This window comes from Gymnoscopelus microlampas (assembly GCF_963454915.1).
Source record: "Gymnoscopelus microlampas genome assembly, chromosome: 11".
Classification (NCBI taxonomy): Eukaryota; Metazoa; Chordata; class Actinopteri; order Myctophiformes; family Myctophidae; genus Gymnoscopelus; species Gymnoscopelus microlampas.
The window spans coordinates 18,955,393-18,979,225 of NC_139948.1; the positions used below are offsets into that span (position 1 = coordinate 18,955,393).

General features: G+C 42.9%; 2 protein-coding genes across 2 annotated transcripts in view; both read right to left on the minus strand.

Annotated features, from left to right (window-relative positions):
• Window positions 1-4,459: 4,459 nt before the first annotated feature.
• On the minus strand, window positions 4,460-7,554 carry LOC311056479 (serine protease 27-like). Its single transcript, XM_084073126.1, has 7 exons — window positions 7,506-7,554; window positions 6,967-7,162; window positions 6,353-6,603; window positions 5,983-6,128; window positions 5,655-5,895; window positions 5,300-5,365; window positions 4,460-4,919 (listed from the first exon to the last, which is right to left on the minus strand). The coding sequence occupies exons 1-6, from the start codon at window positions 7,543-7,545 to the stop codon at window positions 5,328-5,330; spliced, it is 912 nt and encodes a 303-aa protein (XP_083929252.1). The 5' UTR covers window positions 7,546-7,554; the 3' UTR covers window positions 4,460-4,919; window positions 5,300-5,327.
• Window positions 7,555-9,868: 2,314 nt separating this feature from the next.
• mapk8ip3 (mitogen-activated protein kinase 8 interacting protein 3) overlaps window positions 9,869-23,833 on the minus strand; it is a 60,627-nt gene continuing 46,662 nt past the window's right edge. The window contains exons 23-33 of the mRNA XM_084072400.1: window positions 21,924-22,095; window positions 21,476-21,595; window positions 20,204-20,284; window positions 19,711-19,778; window positions 16,840-16,988; window positions 16,253-16,424; window positions 15,771-15,884; window positions 15,046-15,084; window positions 12,534-12,698; window positions 11,997-12,143; window positions 9,869-11,399 (exon numbers count right to left, since the gene is read on the minus strand). Coding sequence (XP_083928526.1) covers window positions 11,272-11,399; window positions 11,997-12,143; window positions 12,534-12,698; window positions 15,046-15,084; window positions 15,771-15,884; window positions 16,253-16,424; window positions 16,840-16,988; window positions 19,711-19,778; window positions 20,204-20,284; window positions 21,476-21,595; window positions 21,924-22,095 — 1,355 coding nt within the window. The 3' untranslated portion in view covers window positions 9,869-11,271. The remainder of the gene's footprint in view (window positions 11,400-11,996; window positions 12,144-12,533; window positions 12,699-15,045; window positions 15,085-15,770; window positions 15,885-16,252; window positions 16,425-16,839; window positions 16,989-19,710; window positions 19,779-20,203; window positions 20,285-21,475; window positions 21,596-21,923; window positions 22,096-23,833) is intronic.

Sequence of the window (23,833 nt, forward strand, 5' to 3'; positions counted from 1 at the left end):
CTAGGGGTCCGTGGCCATAAAGCAAATACGTTAATGTGGGGGTCTCTACTGATTTATAGCATCCATAACTAGACGCGTCGCAATTCTGGGAAATTGCAAAGTGTGGTTGCGCCGACCGTATCACGACTCGAGGGATACGCCGGGAGGAATACCGTCGGAGGCCGTGCGACGTGCCATTCGAATCGGGTGCCGATCGGATCCTGCCTTCGTGATACGTGCCGTTTTGATTTTAGGAAATAGGCCCCTCCCACTAAATAAATAGGCCCCTCCCACAAAGGTAACAGACCAATCGTATTGTCACGTCACTCCTGATATCGCTTTTATTTCATTTTGAGAGGACTGATCCCCCCAAAAATCATGTTTTTGCCTCGGTTACATTTTGTGCATTTGTGGCGCCCCCTATGGGTCAAAATGGAAATGCTTTTGGGGATTTGTTGAGTAAACCATCAACATGTGATTCAAATTTGGGATTCACCGGACGTTTTGTTCGTGATTTCTGGTGATTTCTGCATGTTCCATGCATTTTTGGTAAAACAGGCCCCTCCCACTAACTTTGGAAGCCATTTACGGACGAACGGTAAGGACTATCAAAATGCCGTTTGGATATGTTTATCGCATGGGCCCAGAGATCATGTGTACCGATTTTTGACGTAGACAATTTGGACAAAATATGTGGGAGGAGGAGCTAAAAGTGTGTTTTGATGAAAATTAAAAATGGCGGAAAATCTATCCTGACACAAATGCGTCATGACCCAAGGAATCTAGGGAAAAATATTTTTAATTTACGACCTACGGTTCAAGAGTTATAGGCCAAAACGTAAAGTGGGCTGTTATAGCGCCACCATGAGGTGTAATTTGGACTGGTGTAATTTTTTTTCCAATAATTTTGGACTAAATCATGAACCACTGAATCATTGAACGACTCTATCAAACAAGATGTCGACAAGGGCAAATATTGCGGCATGGTCATGCTGGACCTCCAGAAGGCCTTTGACACCGTTAATCACCCAATTATGATCAATAAGCTCAAAGCAATAGGTTTTGATGACACGTCGGTGAACTGGATGAGATCCTACCTGGAAGGGAGGGAGCAAGTGGTGGAAGTAAACGGCACCCAGTCCCCTCCCCTCCCAGTGACTTGTGGTGTTCCTCAAGGAAGTATACTAGGACCTCTACTGTTCCTGATATATGTGAATGATATGTCTTCAGCTTGCGACTGCAAACTGTTCCTGTTCGCAGATGACTCGGCTCTGCTGGTCTCGGACAGGGACAGGCTGCAGGTTGAGAAAACTCTCAGCACTGAACTCAACAAGATCTGCATCTGGCTCTCCGACAACAAACTCTCATTACACCTGGGTAAAACTGAATCCATCCTCTTTGGGTCCAACCCTAACCTTAGCAAGGCTGAGAGTTTCACGATCAAAGTGGGTGAAAATGTTATCACAAGAAAGGAGGAAATTACCTACCTGGGTTCCATCTTGGAGGCAAACCTCTCCGGTGACAAAAATGCTGAAAAAACAATCAAAAAGGTCCACAAAATAACACGGAGGATGTGGAGGATTGATCGCAAAGTCAGTAAGAATACTCTGAAGATTCTTGTAGGGGCCCTCATACAAGGTCATTATGATTATGCATGCACTTCATGGTATCACAACACCTCCAAGGCCTTAAAAACAAGGCTCCAAACATCCCAAAACAAACTCGTAAGGCTACTTCTTGGCCTCAATTACAAAACCCATCTAACCCATGCCCATTTTGCTAGGATTGGATGGCTTAGGGTTGAGGACAGAGTACAGCAACTTGCTATGGGCCTGGTCTTCAAGATACACCACAACATTGGGATCCCCCTGTATTTGTCAAAATACTTCCAAAATGTTAATCAAGTCCATGATCATAACACCAGAGGCAGCTCCACAAACCATGTTCAACCCAGATTTGGCACAACAAAGGGAATGAACTCTTTCTCATGCTATTCGTCAAAAATGTGGAATGCCCTACCAAAAGGAGTAAAGGAGTGTAAAACCCTACTCATTTTCAAAAATGCCCTAAAGATACACCTTCAGGAGGCTGCATTTCAAAAATGGCCCCTGTCCAAGTCCTAACCTACCCCATGTCCTAACCTAACCTACCCCCCCCCCTCTCTTTCTTACATTCTGTATAGTAGTGTGTATATCTGTCTGTCTCTTATATGTCATCATGATTTGTGTATATGGGGATCTCATCTTAAACAAGCTAAGTGCTTAATGAGCTATCCAGTTTAGTAGACCTTGTATTGCGAATTTGTACTTCCATGTACTGTTATGTACTGTCATGTACTGTTCTCATGTCTTACTAAATAAAGTACATCAATCAATCAAACCACCCCTCCAAGTCTTGAAACTCTAGCCCTTACGGTTTCTGAGAAATAAATACTTGAATGGGAGTTTTTTCATTTTCCCATTAAAGTGGATGGGGACATTTAATGCACTAATAAATCAATATCAATTAAACTATGAAACCAATCTCTTATCAAAATACAAGCACACGATTCCCGGTGAAGCCGGTCATTTTGACATATGGCACTAAATTGGGAAAAATAAATTGTGGGAGGAGATGCGGTTCAAAATAAACTGTTATGGCCTCGGAGGATAACAATACTGTAGTCTGGTGGCCCTGTTAGGGCAACCACACTAATAATAAAGTCTGCACACTAAAAAAAAGAAGAAGCTCCCAGTCAAGGCTTTTTAAAGCCTTGACTGGGAGCTTCTTTTACATTTTTCAGTGTGCAGACTTTATTATTTCTTATATATATCCACTGTTGGTCCTGCACCTGCCGTCCAGTGGATGTGCCAGTTTTATTGTTTCTATAAAACTCTGATATAGGCTCTATGCACAGCAGCCATATTGTGAAGACATTCACAGGTGTTGCCAATGATACTAATGAAGGCTCTGTTCCATTCTGCTCAAACAGAGGTCAGGGTGTTGATATTGTGCATGTTGGCTCACTGGAAACACTCTGCTACATTACAAATCCACCGTGCACTAACATATAGGCCTATGGCCTGCTGCACCAAGTGGCTCTAAGATGTGGGTCCAGGGACCCTCATGGTTCCTTAAGGGGTTTCCAAATGGCCCCTTACGAGTGTGTAACCCTTACGGGTCCATTTGGTTCCATTTGTACACTCTCAGAGTTATGGGGGATGAAAAAATTGAAAAAATGGGGGGGAAAAAACTATTTTGAGCTTTTCTCAGTGTCAGTCCCAAATCAAAAGACGCCAAAATACTAAGATCCCCCGACCTGACTGAACACTCTATATCGATGAATACTATCAGAATATAGTGCTTTAACCTTTAAAAACTAAAAACTTTTGCCATGATGACCATACATACTGTATCTCTTGAACAATAGCACCACCGTGTGTTAGTTTAAAGAACGTGTGGAGACAGGAGACATATCAAGGCTTACTGTAATAACTGTTGTATCTGTGTCGTTGTGTAATGTGAAATGAACATGAATTGAATGTGTAGAAATGTTAAGTGGATCCTGATGTGAACACAAAACAAACTCTAAATTAATACAAGGCAGGCCCTGTCTTCACCACAAAGGTATAATAAGTGATGCAATGTGAGAGTGCGGTCTAGCCAACACCAGCTCGGGACTCCTGAGTTGCTGCCCTCCACACTCTCCTATCTAACATCAGGGTCTTGAGCTCTACAGTGTTGTTAGCTAAACGGTCGCGCTGCAGTGCGTGGTGCGCTATAGCCTTTCCTAGATTCCTAGATAATACAAGAGTACTGCTGTAAGTGCAGTAGGCCTACTAAGGACAGTGCAAGTGTAGAAATCTTAACCTGTGCAAAAATAAGTAGGCTACTATCTATATACAGACAATTTGGAATTTGGAATTACATACTGTATGGGTTAGGTTACTCAGATAGGATAGGATATTAGGATATATAACTATGTTGCATCCAACGGATGCAACATAGTTATATATCATAACATTGAACATAGAATGGGAGAATACATTATCCCAGTTTTCCCCAAATCCTCAAAAGTAAAACACAATTTAAAATAGGGGTCAATTATTTTGTCAACATCAACCCTGGATTCACCTTTCCAAGATTTTTGGCATCAAAACCATACTGGTCTCTGTTTTGAAAAATGCTGGAGCAATATTTTAAGCTTGATTATCTGAAAGGTAGAAGATCACCATATCCCATTCTAAAAGATTGCAATCTATTGAACTGTAGTTATTGATGATTGACCACTTAAGCCCTATTTTATACTTCAAAGATTTGAAAATAGACAGATGAATGAACAATGAGGATTAGACTGTTTACTTGATATCTGTGATGCATTGCAAAAACATTAATGAATGAAGGAATGGCATGTTGCAAATGACACTGAATACATTATTAAAATAAAGAGTACAGTATTTGCAGCAGGAATTGAAAGAATGAAAATGAAATGAATGAAAACTTCTGACGTCGGGCACGCAGAACGCGTGTCCATTTATTTCACACTTTACACTCACACTGACAACACAACACACATACCTCTTCCCCCCAAAGCCCCGCCCAACCCCCTTAAAGAACCTTGGTGAATTAAGAGAGTCACTACATACTTTTACTTTTGGTACTTTAAGTATATTTTGAAATCAGGACTTTTACTTGTAACAGAGTATGTCTAAATTTACTTAAGTAAAAATGTACTTCTTGCACCACTGCTTCATGTTGGTGGAGAAGGACGGGTAGTCGGGCGGCGGGGGGGGGGGGTGTTGAGGGCTCTTGGAGGTTTCTTGAGCGGAAGCCAGTGAAGGTTGGAGAACTGCTGTGTTGTGGTCTTTGCAGTGGGTGCAGGTGTAAAGCGAGCAGATGAGTGCTGAACATGTTGGAGTTGCAGTAGTCAAGCCAGGCTCTTCTCCTTCTTAGTCCATGATCTGGAAACAGACAAAAAGGACAAAGAGCATGTATTTATTCATCTAATTTAATCTAGACCATTAGTCCAAAAATATTTTTTACAAAAAAGGGTGAGACCATGAAAGCTGCGATTTAAGGGTTATACAGAGTGAACTGATTGAATATTTGTGTCTACAAACACAAACAGTCATGAATGTTTGAACGCGAATGAACATTGTCAGGAGTATCACAGAATTATGACTGTCTGTCTCTGCGTCTATGTGTGTGTGTGTGTGTGTGTGTGTGTGTGTGTGTGTGTGTGTGTGTGTGTGTGTGTGTGTGTGTGTGTGTGTGTGTAGTATGCGTGGGGAGGTTGGAATGGAATGTACACATTGAATGAAATTGCAAAGTGTTACCTTACCTCCCACCATCCGCTCGCCTCCCAACATTCACTCCTTCTCACTGTACTGATCAAGGTCAGCCGGGTCTGAGGACGAGACATAAGGGAGACAGTCAGTTAAATTACAGCCTTCACTGACTGTGTACCTGATCATTAAACCATAAACAGACAAACAGCACTATATTGGTGGAAGTCAGATTAATACAGACAGAGTACATTAAAGACAGAAATCGCATTCAAATGGACCCTTATCAGGTCTTTAACTCTGAGAGCGTGAAATGGACCCTCCCATTTGTAAGCTCCCAGAGCAATGGGGGTCCTTGAAATTAAAAGGTTTGAGAACCACTGGTCCAGGACTGTATTACTCCAAACCCACCTTCAACAGCAGCTGGCAGACCGGGGCGGGTAGAGCTGCTCTCAGCGTCTGGCACTCTGGACTCAAACCGGATGAAGCACAGGCCAGTTTTGGCGATGGACGCGATCCACATCTCGCACCGGTCCACTCTGGCGTAGACACCGGGCAGCCTGGGACGAGCACAGCCATAACCCCAGCTCACAACTCCAGACTGGACCCAGTCAGAGCCGTATTTGCTGACCATTGGACCTCCAGAATCACCCTGATAAGACAGAAATTAACATTGTTTTACTCTTCAGTTCTACTCAGTTACGGCTAAGATTTAAATGGGATCTGAATGGCATTTTACCTGACATGAGTCTTTGCCTCCTTCTTCCAGCAAACCAGCACAGATCATGTCCTCTGTGATAAGTCCTGGATAGCGATCGTTGCAGACTTCGTTGTCGACAACTGGAACCTGGACTTGCTGCAGAACCTTAGGGGGCGGCAGAGGGACTGTAGATAGAGACAATAGACAGTAGAACAATCTTATCAGTCTTCAGCCTCTCACTGAAGTGGCTGCCATAGACAGTTAGGTATAGTATTAATCACATTCAACCATGTGCCCATATTTTGAGCATGTTGTATTAAAACTCTGCAGTCTGTCAAAATATGATTCAATGGAATTCTACTGTACTTTGCCAAATTTGATGTACTTTGACATGTGATGTCATGCTCACCTCCCTCGCCGATGTTCCCCCAGCCAAGGACCCAGCTGGGAGTGCCGTTGCTGAACACACTGTCAGTGGCTGCCAGACACACAGCTCTGATCTTGTCATTGAACGGGACAGGTGAAGCCAGCCGGAGCAGAGCCGTGTCGTTGGCCCACCCGTCATATCCTGGATGAAGCACAATTTCAGCAACATCTCTGGACACTCCATTTGGACCAGCCAGGTCTCGCTTCCCCAAGACAACGCGCAGATCTTTTGGCCTGGAAAAGAGAAATATAAACGTCCCAGTGAAATGTTATATTGCTTGTCTTTCTGTGTCAATGTTTTTAGTTTCTTTGTTTGATTCAAAAACGTTCAAAACTGTGAAACTAGCAGATCTACAAGCTCACAACAGTCACATTGCAACACGCTGTGGGCTTGTTTTGGCTGTGTTTGAAATGGGGTTACCGATGATAATTCATAACGATTGTTTTTTTTCTTTCTCTTTTTAAGTTTGGGTCTAAACTGAAAGAAATTAGCTGAACATTTTGGGGAACCGCTGCTCTTAGAAGTTGTTTGTCCTATCACAGTCAAGCCCCCGCTGCTATAGGCTATAAATAACTTGATGAGTGTGTCTCATTTACTGTGTCATCTTGTAGTAGCAGTGAGCAGCAGAGAGAACCCATTCACTGTTGATCAGGGAACCACCGCAACGATGACGGCCATACTGCTCAACACTGAGCATGAAGGGCCAACTTCCTTCCTTGGCATCCTCGCCTCCAACTATAAAGTCGGAGGTGTTGAAGGATGGACCAGGACCAGGAGTAGCAGTACCAGAATCTGGAGAAGAGATCAGTCATCAGTGATATAGATACTTATATAATGTATACAGTATAATATACTGTGTACATTACCGTATGACAGTAGTACAGGTGTTCAAAGCTTTTCTACAAACTCAAATATTGTCAGAATGTTGTTCTTTACATAATTATTGTTCTTTACCACACAAGCATATAATTATATATATGTGGGTTAAACTTTTATTAAAATGTGGGAACAAATGATATCTTGTCGTGACAAATTAATTAATATGAGGGAACAATGAATATTAAGTTGCCACAACAGGGAAGATCATATCAAAATAATATAAATACAGCATAAAAAGTAGATTAGGCCTACTTACTGAACGCCATCATTCCCAGGAAAATTAGAACGGTTGTCATAATTTTTCTGTCTTCTGGTGCTCTCTGGTAAGTCTGCTCGTCTCTGGGAGGGAACTTATCTTTGCAGTGCACCAAGTTACGGTAGTCTCACTTATGAATAAATGGTAGGGGCGGGGGGGGGGGGCGTGGAAGACGTGCATCCAGCCCACGCCCAGGATCTTGGCAATATTGTAACTGTTTACATTCATGCCAATAAAGCTATTTGAATTCATTGAGAGAGAGAGAGAGGGCTGCAGAGACCAACGGTTTGGTCAGATTTTAGATTTCTAGGTGTAAGAGGGTGAAATGTTGTTCCCATATTCAGTGACACAGGTGTTATAGTAGAGGTCAAGAGCTTTCCAAATCAGCTGACCTCTCTACACATCTTACTAACCTGTAAGGCTTTGAAGGTGTCTCAGGGTCAAGATTCCATAAACATGAATCACCCATAACATTGACACTGACATTATGTTACTCTGATAGGTCAAGACCTTTCAAATGATGTCTCTACTGTAGTCTTTTGTGCTTTCCTTTACTGTGCCTTTTGTGTTGTATGGACCGGACCCTCGGTGTGTGTGTGTGTGTGTGTGTGTGTGTGTGTGTGCGCGCGTGCGTGCGTGTGTGTGTGGGGGGGATTTAAGGGATTTAAATTAAATGGCCATCAGGGGTGTTGGTGCATACAACGAAGGTCCTATGTTGATAAATTACATCAGATTGAAGGTTTTTGTCAATTCACACATATCATGGAATATCATTGACTATGTAACTGTAATTGTCCAAAACAAAACATGTCCTAAACCTTGCTATGCCATTTGGATTCACAGTTTTCTGAGCTTTAGACAAAAACACACAATAGACTAGAATAGAATTCACAAAAAGCTTCAGACAACACGATTTTTCTTTTTTGGCTTTTTTTTTAGTTTTCAGCGCACAAATATGTTTAATATTTAATCCACACAGATAAAGAGATCAACATATGAGTATAGTGACAACACGCCGTCACCGCTTGACAACAGCCAGTCACATGAAGACATAGTGTTGGGGGAAATAACATAATGAGCCCCCCATTTGATACAATTCTCATCTCTGGATCTCCCCCCCCCCCCCAATCTACACACTGTAATGTGGTAAACCGGTTCCATTCATACACTCTCTTTGAGTTTACAAACCTTTTTTGTACACTTTCAGAATTACAAACCTGCACGAGGCAGCAGTGGTTCTCAACCTTTTCAGGCTGCGACCCCTCCAAAATAATCATATTTGAACAGGCCCCCCCCCCCCCAAATAATCATATTTGAACTGGGGACCCCCACCCTGACAAGCACTTGGAATTGTAGAGGTTGAGCCATTACATTTAGTTTGACTCAGTTCCACGGATAAATATTGTGAAAATGGCAGATCTACAAGCTCACAACGCCTCGCCACACGAGCCGTTGTGATCTTGTAGATCGGCTATTTTCACGAATCACAATCTTTGCCTCTTTCTTATATTATTTGACAATTTGGCCAATGTTTGACCGTTTTTTGTAATATAGTTTGTTGATTACTTTTGTTGCAGTAATGGTCCCTCCCCACAAATCCCGTCGGGGGCTCCCTGGGGGCCCACGACCCACAGGTTGAGAACCACTGCTGTAAGGGACCCATTTTGGTTCCAATCAGCTTCAGTGCAGCTTGTCGTCCAGACATCTCTACTTTAACACTTTGGTTTCAGCTCCACCCTTGTGGCCTGTTCTGCGCGTTTCAACAACCTAATTTATTGTTCACGTTCACCTCCCACAGTCACATCTCACCCTAAATGGCCACGTTCACAAGTGCTGTTGCACTTCCTATATTAACCGTCACATTTTACAAATCTTCCACCATACAGTACTTGTTTTTGGGTGGGGGGGGGGTATGGCATGCCGATTTGTCATTCAATAATTGCAATAATTAAGACATGCCCATGAGGCTTTCAGTCACTTTTTCAGTCACACAAATTTGAGTCAGATTTAACTTCCTCCACAAACCCTCGACCGTAACCCCCTTTTTTAATCCCCAAAAATCCATTGACCAAAACAGAGATCAATGACTTTTCACCAGATTGCTTACAGACACACAGTTCTTGTTTTTTCTTTTCTCTCTCCCTCTTTTTAATCTAAATCTGATCTGGCTTTCTGATTAAGCCACAGACCCCACAAGGCCCCCCTCCCATAACTCTGAAAGTGTACAAATCAACCATATAGACCACTCACTGGTAGGCAAAAGGTCAGAACTGGGACCCGCCAACGACAGTCTGCCTCACATTTAGGCTATGTGTCCAAATCGAGGGTCAACCTGTACTGGAAGAATGCTTATTATAATGCTTTTATCCATGTGAAAATGATATCTATAAAAAAAAAGTTTCACATGCCTTAAACAGTGTAGCGTATCTCTCCGGGGAGACCTTGAACAATCTAAGAGCTCCCTATGAAAGAACTCTTGTTTGTTATCTCTGTTCGAAAAAGGAGTATGACTGTCTCCAGATAAAATGCTCTTTTAATGAACTAAAATGTCCTCACATTCAAGGAGTTGGCCTGCACAATATGATCACAATAGTATTTCTGTCTGCACAGTAACATGCAGTATGAATACACATGCAGCTGTATCAGTATACAGTTATACCACACAAATCTTTATTTATTAACTTCTATAGGCTTTCTGTCACATGTTCCAGTTCTTAAACTAGACCCATTAACTATGTTCTGGCCTGGAAAAAGATAAGGCCGAGTCCAATCTTACTTTGCCGACCCCTGAAATAAACCCTTACAGGTCCATTTGGTTCCATTTGTACGCTCTCAGAGATACAGATCAGTAAAGGTCCATTTGGTCCCCAACTATCAGCAATAGCTGGGGCCCCCCTGGACCCCCTCAAGGACCCCTGGGGAGGGGGGGGGGGCATTCCCCTGACCTCACTTTGAGAACCACTGCCTTTAAAGGGCAACTTTGCTGATTTGTAACCTGAATCCTACAGTTCTGTTGCTTAAAGGCCTGATTATACTGCGTCCATGCAGCTGCACAGGTCCGTGTCTGCTTCCAGACAAATGAAAGACTTTCTCCATTCTCAAACTATTTAATGTCAAGATTGGTAAGAAGCCACAAGCCCCCATAACTCTTGAGAGTTACAGACATGTAAGGGTCCCTTGGGGTTCCTTACTGTCAATCATTTAGCTGGGGCCATGATCTGGTGATGAAACCTACACTGTGAGGACCCTAACAGAGACCGGACATGGACGGTATCATTTGGCCTTTACTGACAGACCTTCACATGTCCGCCTCGCTACAAGAATGACAGAAGATCTGCAACGTTGCCCTTTAAGATAACGGTGGCGAGGGAAAACCGTTAAATGGAATAACCTTGGGGGGGCTGATGCAGGACATTTGAGGTAAATATAGGAGATACAGTTGTACTTACAAGGTGGATACGAGGGCAATGACAGAAGAGGGAGGTAGTTATGAGGCTGGGTTACTCATGAAGAGAGGACAGAAATAGGATGGTGGTGATAAGGTTACTGAATCAGATGAGGTACTTACAAGGCAATAAAGATAGTTACAAGTGGTGGTGGTGGGGGGGGGCAGAATAGTTACAGGGATAGATAGATACAGGTCTTGGAGGGTCATTTCAGAGCCAAGAGGGAACTTTTACATGACCGGGGATAAAGTACAAGGTTTGGGGGGGCTACGGGTGGTGGGTTGTCTCTGAGGAAACGCGTGGGTGCGGAGGGATACACGTCACTCTGGGACGTAGGACACCTGCCACACGATGATGTGACTCCGTTCAGCTTTGCACAAGGCAGGTTTCATCTGTTGTGGAGCTCCTGTGTTCTCCCCTTCCTCCGTCTCGTCATCCTCACCATCACCTGAGGAAAGCGCACGCACGCACGCACGCACGCACGCACGCACGCACGCACGCACGCACGCACGCACGCACGCACGCACGCACGCACGCACACACACACACACAAACACACAAACACACAATTTTAACCACATCATCCATGTTTTATACATTGGCTATTCAAAAAGCAGACAGATGTACAAGCTCGCTGTGAGCTTGTACTGTCTGCTTTTTGAATAGCCAATAGTAATAATAGCGTTCACGCACGCATGCACGCATGCACGCACGCGCACGCTCGCACACACACACACGCACACACACACACACACACACACACACACACACACACACACAGTGTTTCATGTACTTTAGCCACTCATTCCCTATAATAGTTCCCTTTTATAGATTAACAAGATTAATCGAACTAATCGAGTTAATCGATTGGAAAAAAGTCAAGGATAATTGATCATTTAATAAAGTAATCGAGGAATAATCAATCCCTATTTTGGGCATGTCATTACAGTCGAGATCTTTCAAAAACTTTAAAAAACTTGACATGCAGGACACCATTGTGTGATGAAGTGAAGAACACGTGTGTTTATTTAAGTACTCCTCTCACCAATGCGGAAGTCGATGTAACCTTCTCCTCCACTCAGTACCAACACATTGTGAACAGTCTGTGCTTCCGCCTCTGGGGGCGCCGTGGAGCCCTGCCCTTCTGATGGACTATCCAACACGCTTCCATTCAGCGTCGCCAAAACATTTCCTGCAAAGAAAAGCATCGAGTTACTTCATGCAGGGCACGGGAGTCGTATACGCCTCAGCCACGCTTTCCTACACACCAATCACCTCATTCCCTAAACAAGGCAGTCCGTTTTAATACGGCTCCCTCCTACATTGGATCTCTGCTTTTCAATTGCTGCCACAATCTGCTGCTGCTGCTGGCAAAGCTTGCCTCCACCACCCCAGCCTCCACCTTAAAGTTCATAGTCTTGCAATACTCAAACGGGGGTCTCTCTCTCCCTATCTAGCCCCCCACCCCCCTCTCGCTCTCTCGCACGCACGCACTCACTCACTCACTCACACTCACAACACAAACATAAGAAGCTGAAATATGGAGATACAAGGTTTCTGCCAGACAGCGAAGAACACCAACCTGGCACAGAGACAAAGAACTTCACAGCATCGCGATGTCCATGGAAACAGAGCTGTGCCTGCGCCATTGAACAGTACGGGATGAAACTACCGGTGCTCTTCTCGGAGCTGTCGTCCCCATACACGTGGATCACGCCTCCAGAGGACGTAGGCGACACCTTATTGGCTGAAGGAGTGAGAGAGAGGGAGTGACAGTAAACAACTGTGTCACCAAAAAACAACAACAAGCCAAAACAAACCAAAAGAACCAATTTGGACAAATGCGAGCAAATCAGCTACAGGCCTTCATCCAAACAACGTAAGAAAAACATTCAAAGTAGGGCTGGGCAATTAATGGAAAATATATAGAAACCGACATTTAGATCCTCTAACCCACTTAATCTTGCTCACGTGGGTTAACCCATTAAAACCAGGGAAGCATCTGTGTCAAATGTTTTATTTTAGCATTGGCTATCCAAAAATAGCAGATCTACAAGCTTGTACATCTGCTATTTTTGAACATTTTGGGAAAAAATCTTAAAAAGAAAGTGTTTGAAACATTCTGAAAGTGTTTGAATTTTATTTTACACAAATCTTCTCTTCTGGCAAAACATTTTCAGATGCAAAAATGTTTGAGAACTGATTGATTTAGAAGGCATTTGTAGAATCGGCCTCAAGTCTTAATGGGTTAATGGAATAATGGAGAAGCAGCACTGTTTTCTTATACAGTATATCAATGAATCAACACAAAAACATTTTTAGCGACCAATCATTCGTGCGGAAATGGCAGATGTGCAAGCTTACAACACCAATAACAACTCTACAATGTCAAAATGAAAATGAGAAAATATTTTCAATCATATTTCTGGCATGCAGTCGCATCATGCAGGAACCTCTTAAACCCCCATAGTAGGAAATTAATTCACTATTACGCCAACATCATGAGTCACAAGTTACGATAAAAAAAGACAAACAGGTTTTGTACTTGTACAATATGGGCTACGAGGCAACCATCAATAGCATGCAGACAAACAAAATGGCTTCTCTGACGCAAAATAAAGAAACTCAATTATTGCACGGTCAAACTGCTTCAGGGATTTTTTTCAAAGGGACAGAAAGGGACGACTGAATGACTGTGTGCCTGATAGATCCATAACAGATCCATCTTTACCAGAACAAAGTGACCCATTTTCTCTTCCTGACAGTCCAATCTTATGTGTCAGATTTTGTTTTATTGTTACACCATTGATACATAACATCTGTATGATACACGTTTCGGTCCGAGCGACCGAAACGTTGAATCTTAAATAAATGTCTTTGTAAGTGAAGATAGTGTGCGGGACTCCCTCTCGACCCAGGTAGGATGCGTAAATTACGTCAGATTTCGGTGCCCCCGAAGCGAAGATTTGAGAACAAAAATGTTTGCTTTAAAAATATATATATATATTTAAAGATGTGCACAACTTTTCACGATTTCAATTCTTTTTTAGATCTGCAAGCTCAGGGATTTGCTACTGCTGTTTTTGAATATTCAAAGTATAAACTAATGGTTAAAATGATTGTGATGCTATATTAACAACTTTTGCTGGGAACCTGGAACCCCACTGTGAATGGCCACTCCCCTCTCTGGTGTGTTAATAAGGTTGGCAAAACAAAAGGGTGTCGACAGCTAGTGTTTTTCAAAGTGGGATCCGGGGACCCCATAGGAGGGGTCCTTGAGGCGCTTTCCGGGGGTCCCCAGCAAAATGGGTTAATATAGCATAAAAATCAGTTTGACTCTTTTTAACCAAATTTTATATATTGAATACAGCCAATCTACAACGCGCCATGACGCAACGCGATGTGAGCTTGTACACTACTATCTATTTTCAAAGATATCTTGGAATAGTTTTTAAATAGTTTAACCGGGAAAGCCTCTTTGTCATTTTAGATTTTAGCTATATCATTTTAACCACTTTAACCATTGTTTTATACTTTGGCTATTCAAAAATAGCAGATATACAAGCTCATAGCGCGTCACTTCGTGCAGCGCTATGAGCTTGTATATTTTGCTATTTTAGAGAAATCGGGAAAATGTGTGCAAATCTTTGAATATATATATTTTTTTTAAGCGGACATTTCTAACTCAAATCTTTGCTTCTGGGGGGGTCCCTGGAACAAATTATTTTTGAGATGGGGGGATCCGCAGCCAAATACATATAATTTTGGGGGCCCTTGACATGAAAACGTTTTGAGCACCACTGATATAGCAACATACGTTTTTCAGAAAACAGTTAGGATTTAGAAGACATTTTTAGAGTCGCCCGTCTTAATGGGCTAAAGACGCACACGGGTCCCCTGGCACAGCATCCTTATCAGATGGGGGTCTGAGAAGGCAAACACATGTCAACCTTGACATGTGTTTGAAACATGAAACGGCTTTTTTTCGACGGCCGCCGGTTCTTTAACAGATATGCTCTTGGAATCGAATGCGGGGGCGGGAAGGCAAGCAGGATACTGGGAGCTTGTTACGTCGAGGGCGCGCTCCCACTTACCCCTCAAACCCAGGAGCTGTCCCCGGTGAAGGACTACCGCTAGAGGAGGAGAGGAGCAGGAGGAGGAGGAAGGTAAGCAGAGGAGAAAAGAGCACAGTGCAAATAGTCAGGACAGAGGAGGTTTGTATAGGGCTGGGATCCTGTAGGATTTTAACGATTTCCCGTTCCCTAACGATTCCCTCTTAACGGGAGTGTACAAATGGAACCAAATGGACCCTTACGGGTCCATTTGGTTCCATTTGTACACTCTCAGAGTTATGCTGGTCCTTGAAATTAAAAGGTTTGAGAACCACCGGTATTAATTGTATAGCAGGACGTGAAGTCCACATACAGTACCAGCTCTGACAGTGTGATTAAAAAAAACGGTTCCGGGAAACGGTTCCAAATGCGATGGAACCGATTCCTGGTTCCTCAAAGTTGGATCCGGTTCCTCCGGCTCCGGATCCCAACCCTAGGTTAAAGGAGGTGCGGTGAGCGACCAAGGGAAGGAAGGAAGAGGATCATAGAGAAAGAAAGAAGGAGGGGAAAACAATTGCAAATCTACAAGCTCAAAACACGTTTTGAGCTTGTCGATCTGCTCTTTTTGACACTTTTGTGTGACACTGTAGTTAGTGTAGTAGTATGATCAAGTCATACTACAGTGTACGAAAAAACATAAAAAGTGGAGATAAGAGGTTTCTGATTTGTCATTATTTTGGTGTACGTGTTATGAACGTCAGACTCACTCTCTGTCAGGGGGATGGAGATGACCACACCATTTCCTGTGCCCACCCATAGGCGATTTCCACCAATCAGGAGGGCTGTGATGCGCACAAAAGAGAAGCCCAGCTTGCCGGTACCTGTGAATTATAACCAGAGTCTTAAAAAAACGGAAAAAAGGCCTCAAAAACGAAACAAGCCAGAAAGGTGCGCTCCTCTGGGTGCAGGTCTCTGCCATGGGCCAGGTTGCCTACTCAGGGCCCGCAAATTGTGGAGGGCAGTCATCATAGCCAACTGGAATGAAATCTGAAAAATCTGACTGATACATACAGTACTTGATTCTAGAGTAGGGGTCTTTAACAGGGGGGGACCTAGGGTGCCCTCAGTGTTACTACATTAACCACTCTAATGGGTCAAATCGTTAATCGCAATTATTTGTGTGACAATTAACCGCCGACTTAAATGTTTGTAATGGTGACAGTGACAGCCCTACATACTGGCCTCTCACCCAGCATCTTGCTGACGTAGGGCTCGATGTCCACGTCCTGCAGGTGCTGGTGGGTGACGGCGTGGTAGAGGCGCAGCGTGGAGTCCAGCCTGATGGACACCCACACACCGTCGCCTAGCGTAGCGAGCTGACGAACCTGGCTCTCTCTCCTCGGATGTGCGTCGAACGACTTCTACGATAAGGGAAGAAAAAGGAGAACGATAGAAATATAATAAAATAAACCATGAGAAAACTGTACTGTGACAAAACAAAAAAATTACGTGTTAACACTTTCCCCTCCCCCAATATTCTTTTGAAAATAGCAGATCTACAAGCTCACAACGCGTCGCAATTGTAGATAGGCTATTTTCAAATAGCCGACATATACAGTATAGGTGTGAAGTGCTCATGTGGCCAAGTCTCCTACCGGAGACTACGCCGGTCATCAAATTAGTGCATAAAGAGTACTTTCTACTTTTGGTACTTTAAGTACATTTTGATACCAATACTTTTCTCAAGTAAATTTGGAATTCCGGACTTTTGCTTGTAACAGAGTATTCCTACATTGCAGTACTTTAATTTAGTACTTTGTCCACTACTGCACGCACCTCTATTTGCATGGATTTTGGCTGAATCACATGAATTTGGTTTTTGAAACCCGCCCAAACGCGGTCGTGGACCACCGCCATGCAGCGGATGGAGTGGTGCGGCCTGCCCAGATCCATCAGGTGGTAGTTCGACAGGTCCCACTGTCCGTCTGCTGAACAGAAGCACAAACACACAAACGCACGCACACACACGCACGCGCGCGCACGCGCAGGCACACGCACACGCGCGCGCACACACACACACACACACACACACACACACACACACACACACACACACACACACACACACACACACACACACACACACACACACACACACACACACACACACACACACACACACACACACACACACACACACACACACACACTATTATGTAAACCAATGGTTCGCAAACTGGGGGCCGGGACCCCAAGGGGTCACGACCTGAAAAGTTTGGGAACCCTTAATGTAAACCAGTGGTTCTTGAGGGGGGTCCTCAGCTATTTTTTTCTTTTAATATAGCATCAAAATCAGTTTAACCACTTTCAACCCTGTATACATCCTATAGACTTTTGGAAAAATTGTCAATCTACAAGCTCACAACGCGTTTGAGATGAACTCGTAGATCTGCTATTCTTCAAACAATTCTTGGTAATCCACTGATTAAAGGTAGGGTAAGTGATATTTTTTGGTCAAAGTAGTAGTTCACCCCAAAAAATATGTACTTTTTGCAAATCAAATTATTGGCTTAGGAATGCTGCAAAAACAAGGCTTCATGGGGTGTATAATTGATAGAAAATAAGTATTTTTTTGGGTGAACTACTCCTTCTAAAAGGTTAAAGCAGTATATTGTGATAGTTATCATTGCTATAGAATTGTTCAGTCACAGGGGTCTTCATGTCTCTCCATCTCTTTAATAAAAAGAAAATGGGGTCCCCAGAAAAATGTGTTAATGCAGAATCACAATCATTTTAACCACTTGGCTATTCAAAAATACCAGATATACAAGCTCACAGCTGAGCTGCAAGCTTATACATCTGCTATTTTTGAACATTTTTGAAAAATCTTGAAGGGGTTTTGAATAATTTGTGACATTTTTAACACAAATCCTCTCTTCTGGTTGGGGGGCGGAGGGGCCCCTGGCACAAAACATTTTCAGATGGTGGGGTCCGTTACCAAATACATATTACAATTTAGGGGTCCTTGACATGAAAAGGTTTGAGGACCACTACTCTATTCTAAACAGACCTGAGTTGGCCCTGTATACATTAAGCTCTTTCCCCCCTCAAATCTCTTTGCCAAAAATAGCTGCTCTACAAGCTCACAGGGGTTGTGAGCTTTTGTGTCTGCTATTTCCAGCTAATGTCCCCCCCCCCCGCCCAGAATATGGATGCTAACATTTAACAAAAAAGCTATATCCTGTCTCCACAGAATTCTGCGGTCAGACTACTAAGAAACACATAGAGTAACCACTTCAGCCCTATACATTTCTGCCATTTGAAAATTGCCTTGTATATTGGCTATTTTCAAACGATCTTTATACGTTCTATACACTTGAAAACTTGTGAAATGGGACATTCTGCATAATGACTACATACATTTGTACTTTTACTCAAGTCAATTTTGAATTCCGGACTTTTACTTAAAAGTAAAGTAAAACATGTGAGTACTTTTTCCACCTCTGTTGGTGTCATCGCTTCTGAAAACACGGCTGTACAGTATGTTAAGTGTTTTTCCTAAGTAATCTGTGCCAGGCCTGGAATTTTGTCATTTTAGGGTCAAGGCCACATGAATGAAAAGTTATTTCCATTCAAGATTAATTGCGATTGGACTTTCAGTGATTACCTTAGTTGATTTTACACAATTCAAATATTGTATGTATTCTTAATTAATAATAATATAAGATCAAGATAAACTATTGATAATTAATTTGGCTAGCCTATTACACATTGATGTTATCAACTGTCATCCAACAACTTTTTATGCATTTTTCAAAATCTCTCTCTCTCTACTCTCTCTCACACACACATACGATAGTTTTGTTGCAGAGTTTAACTTGTGTATAAGCTCCATGAATACCGCAAAGACCTTGGAAGTCAATGGGACGTGTTGATCCCTTGCTGCACCTTTTTTCCGGCATGTTAGACAGACGTTTTTGGTGGATACAAATCACATAACTATTTGGAAAATCAGAGCTACGTAGCTTGCCTCCCCTTTGAACATGATATCACCCTCATGGACTCGTGACACCCACATACAGGTAGGCTACATTCTAAATTCCTGTCGGTTAAGATTGTTTCATTTAGCTAAGGTTCAAGGTTCTTGTTACATCTAGCGTACAGGCACATATGACTATGAGTCAAACTTATTTTTGTTCGGCTTCCTTCCAGTGATGGAAGAAGTACTCACATGTTTTATTTATGTGAAAGTATCAATACTGCAATGTAGATATACTCTGGTACAAGGTGGGGGTGGGCGCGGCATCTTACTTGCGATAACCTGGCGGCCCACTGGTGGTCCCCGGCCCATAGGTTGGGAATCGCTGTTCTAAGCGCTCAAATTTCATGCCTTCAAGTCTACAGAGGAGGCCTGGGACGCAAGGTGAATCAGGGCACTGGTTCTCAAACCTTTTCATGTCAAGGACCACCCAAATTGATATGTATTTTGACCGCGGACCCCGCCATCAGAGGTTAAAATGATTGTGATGCTGTATTAACACATTCTGCTGGAGACCCCCTGGAACCCCCCCCCCCCCCCCCCCGCTCCTCCAACCACTGAATCAGGGTACCTGCAGGTATCAGAACTTTCAATTTAAGACTCATGGATGTCTTAATTGTGCATGTTAACTCTACTAAAAGCTAAACAAAACAAATGCTTAAAAGTACCCTCGGCTCTGTGGAATATGGCGAGGGTACCATCGGCCAGGGCAACCAGCACACGGCCCTTCACATGCCTGCAGAGCGAGAGAAGAGGAAAGACCTTGAGGATAACAACATGCACATTCATTCAAACGCTTCCCAAATTCACAAGGCCAAAATGACCTTAGGATTCAAGGCACTCAAGATAATCAAAGAATAGCAAAAATATTAGGATTTTTTTTTTGCAAATGATGTACATTAGTCATATCACAGTTTGAGGTGCTTGCATGTGCTGTGCACAATTCCTACTTATAAATATTATCCATATGTGTATGCGTGCACAGCGCAGTACTGTATATACATAATATCTATTATATGTGTATATGTGTATTCACACTTTATTGACATTAAGTTCTGCTTCCATGAATGCACAGCACAGCACAGCACAGCACAGCACAGCACAGCACAGCACACGCACGCACGGTCGCACACACGCACACACTCACAAAGGTTTACTTACACGAGGCTGAGGACAGAATCTTTCAGTTTGATGGAGTGAAGACACTTCTTCCAGTTGCCGACTGCTGAGTGCACGTACAGCCTTTGAGAGAGGATGAGTCAGTTTCAACTGCTGAGTTCACGTCAGTGGTGTAAAGGAACTAAGTGCATGTACTCAAGTACGGTACTTAAGTACAATTTTGAGGGATTTTTACTTTCTTCAGTATTTACAATTTTCAATACTTTTACTTCTACCTCACTACTGTACATCTCAGAGGAAAAATATTGCACTTCTACTCCACTACAATTACATGAAAACTAAAAGTTTCTAGTTACTTTGTAGTTTTGCATTATTATTACAAAACATACATTAACCACTTCAGCCCTGTATCCTACTTTGGCTATTAGCCGATCTACAAGCTCACAACGTGTTGCTTTGCGACGCGTTGTGAGCTTGCAGATCTGCTATTTTAAAAAAAAAAGTATACGTATTGAACTTGTGAAATGGGACATTCTGCATGACGAGTAGGCTACTTTTGCTTTCGGTAATTTATGTAGGAGTTGAGGCATTACATTTTGTTTGACACAGTTCCACAGAATAGTGAAAATAGCAGATCGACATGCTCGCAACATGTAAATCTGCTATTTTAGGCTTTTTTCTTTTTACATTAACCACTTCAACCCGAAAATAGCTGATCAGGTAGATCAGCTTAGTGGTTAAATGTCTGAAAATACACATTAACATGAATCCAACATACAGTCCAACATACAGCATTAATAGAACAGATAGTGTGAAAAAATCAAAACCATTAATTTTACAATTGCTGTCAAACAAGTCTATGAAGCTCCCTACGAAATCTATGAAAAGGTTTAATCTGCAACACAATTCTATACCATTGGTTCTCAAAGTGGGGTCTGGGGAGCCCCAGGGGTCCTTGGGGGGGTACCAGGGGGTCCACAGCAAAATTAGTTAATATAGCGTCACAATACTTTTAACCACTTTAACCATATTTTATACTTTGGCTATTCAAAAATAGCAGATATACAAGCTCATAGCACTATGAGCTTGTATTGTATATCTGCTATTTTTTGAAAAATCCCTGGCACAAAATATTTTTGAGATGGGGGTCCGCAGCCAAATACATATCATTCTGGGGGTCCTTGACATGAAAAGGTTTGAGAACCAGTGTTCTATACAATACATAGATACTGCTTCATCTCTTTCTCTTAGCTAAGGGGTCCTTGGCCTGAAAAACGTTGAAGACAGCGAGTCTAGCAGGAGAGATCTACTCACCATCCGTTCTGAGCTCCCAGCCACATGGTGGGGGCTACGCTGGTGACGTTTTTGGCCTCTTCGCCTCCCTCCTCAGACTCCGGGGCAGCCGTCGTCTCCTCTTTGGACTGACCTGTGCTTCTGTCAGGACATATGAATGAAACAAAAAACGCCATGAAACCTCCTACTGTATCATCTCCATATTCTAACTTTTTGTGTGTGTGTGTGTGGGGGGGGGTTTCCCCTGTAAAAAAAAACACTATACTTGATCACAGCGTTTGCTGTTTTTGAATTTGAATCCTGAAAAGTAACAGTTTTGGACACCCGACAGAGACGATATGAGAAATGCACATAATGAAAGTGTACACAAAGTGAAACCATACCTTCCAGGTTTTGGAAGGTTATGGCAGCATTCTGTTATGGATTAAGATAACATTTCTGCGAGTGCTGGTAGTTCTTGCCCTCCTACCTATCAGTGGCGTCTGCAGGGCGAGGCTGAGGGTCGGTGAAGACGTGTTCGGTGAAGTGTCCCGGCGGTCCGGCCGTGTGGCTGGCTACGGGCGCTTCAGGCACCGTGACCTCTGTGGCCTCCGTTGCTTCCTCTGCCGACTGGGCAGGGTGAAGCTTACCATTCATCGCTCCTACAGGAAAACATAGAAATAGGCAAGATAAGATTCTACCAAAAATAAACAAACTCACTCAACGGTTAAAAGATGTGTATGAATTTTTAGACTCTCTCGTGGCAAAAACCTGATTTAGCCCAGGGTGTGTACATCTGAATACTTTATTATTTACTGACGGCGTCAGTCTACAAGAGGGGACACACTTCTCGCTGTGTTCAATAACAAAACATGTCTGACTGCGACAGTGGTGGAAAGTAAGTAGGTACATGTACTCAAGTACTATAATTTTGAGGTATTTTTACGTTCTTCAGTATTTACAATTTTCAATACTTTTACTTCTACTCCACTACATCTCAGAGGAAAATGTTGTACGTTTTACTCCACTACAATTATATGAAAACTGTTACTTTGCAGATTTTGATTATTATTACAAAACATATACAGTACATTACCCACTTCAGCCCTATATATATATATTACGGCCATTTGAAAATAGCCCATCTACAAGCTCACAATGCGTCACATCGCAACGCATTGTGAGCTTGTAGATCTGCTATTTGTTCTACCAGTCTGTGGTAGCCGGCATTCTGTTTCATGCAGTGGCATGCTGGGGAGGTGGCGTCAAGGCCTGGGAGCTGAACAAAGCTCAATACGATCACAAAGAAGGCCAGCCCTCCGAATGGAAGGGCTGCAGTCAGTCACAGAAAGGAGGATGAGGGACAACTCCATCTTGGTTTAACCACTTAATAACCATCCACTCTGTGGCGAGCTGCAGAAGAGGGCGAGCACCTTCAGACAGAGGCTCACTCTCCCGCTGATGAAAACGGAGCGGTATAGACTTTCTTTTTGTGCCGACTGCCATCAGACCGCATAATGCAGTGGTTCTCAAACTGTTTCATGTCAAGGACCTCCAAAATTATATGTACTTGGCCGCGGACCCCCATCTAAAAATATTTTGTTCCAGGGGCCGCCAGAAGCAAAGATTTGAGTTACAAATGTTGGCTTTAAAAATATCTATATATTCAAAGATTTGTGCAAATGTTCAAAAAAATTCAGAAATAGCAGATCTTAGCGCAGCACTTGGTGCATGCTATTGTTAATGAGCTTGTACATTATTGTATATTGTATCTATATACAATAATGGTTAAAGTGGTTAAAATGATTGTGGCTATATTAACTTATTTAGCTGGGGACCACCTGGTACCCTGCCAAGGACCCCTGGGGGTCCCTGGGTATTTTCACAATCTTATTACGGGGCCAGAGCTCTGCTCTGGAACCGTATTGTTATTGGCAGTATTCTGTCACTTCTTCTTCTTCTGCCACTTTTCGCAGTTCTGGCTGAACCGTGCAGTCGCTTTTTACGAAACTCGGCCATATGGTATATGGTCATGAAAAACGATCAAAAAATAATTCTCACAATCTTTCGTCAAAAGGTGGCGCTATAGCACTCAATTGAAAATGACAACTTCGAACAGGTACAACTCATGCCCTGTTTGACCTACAGCCATGAAACTTGGATACACATATGCGTCTCCTCATGCTGAACAACTTTCACCCTCTGACTTTTGACCTCTGACCTTTAGATCTCCCACCATTTTGAATTATATGAAAAACAGTCATTGGCTCCTAACTTCTGCATTTTTTCACTTATGGAAAATCCGTTGGAATTTTTTGTAGGCAGAGGTCCAAAGTTCAAGTGTTAAGTTTGGCCGAAAGTCGTGAAACTTGCTTACACATGTGCCTTGACTCATGAGGA

What these genes read in the sequence shown, in the direction of transcription:
- LOC311056479 (XM_084073126.1), bottom strand. Translation starts at nt 7,545, where the DNA reads ATGACAACCGTTCTAATTTTCCTGGGAATGATGGCGTTCA. An exon ending in CCTGGGAATGATGGCGTTCA is followed by an intron (nt 7,163 to 7,505) that starts GTAAGTAGGCCT and finishes TCTCTTCTCCAG; the next exon opens with ATTCTGGTACTGCTACTCCT. An exon ending in TCTGCCAGCTGCTGTTGAAG is followed by an intron (nt 5,366 to 5,654) that starts GTGGGTTTGGAG and finishes TCTCGTCCTCAG; the next exon opens with ACCCGGCTGACCTTGATCAG.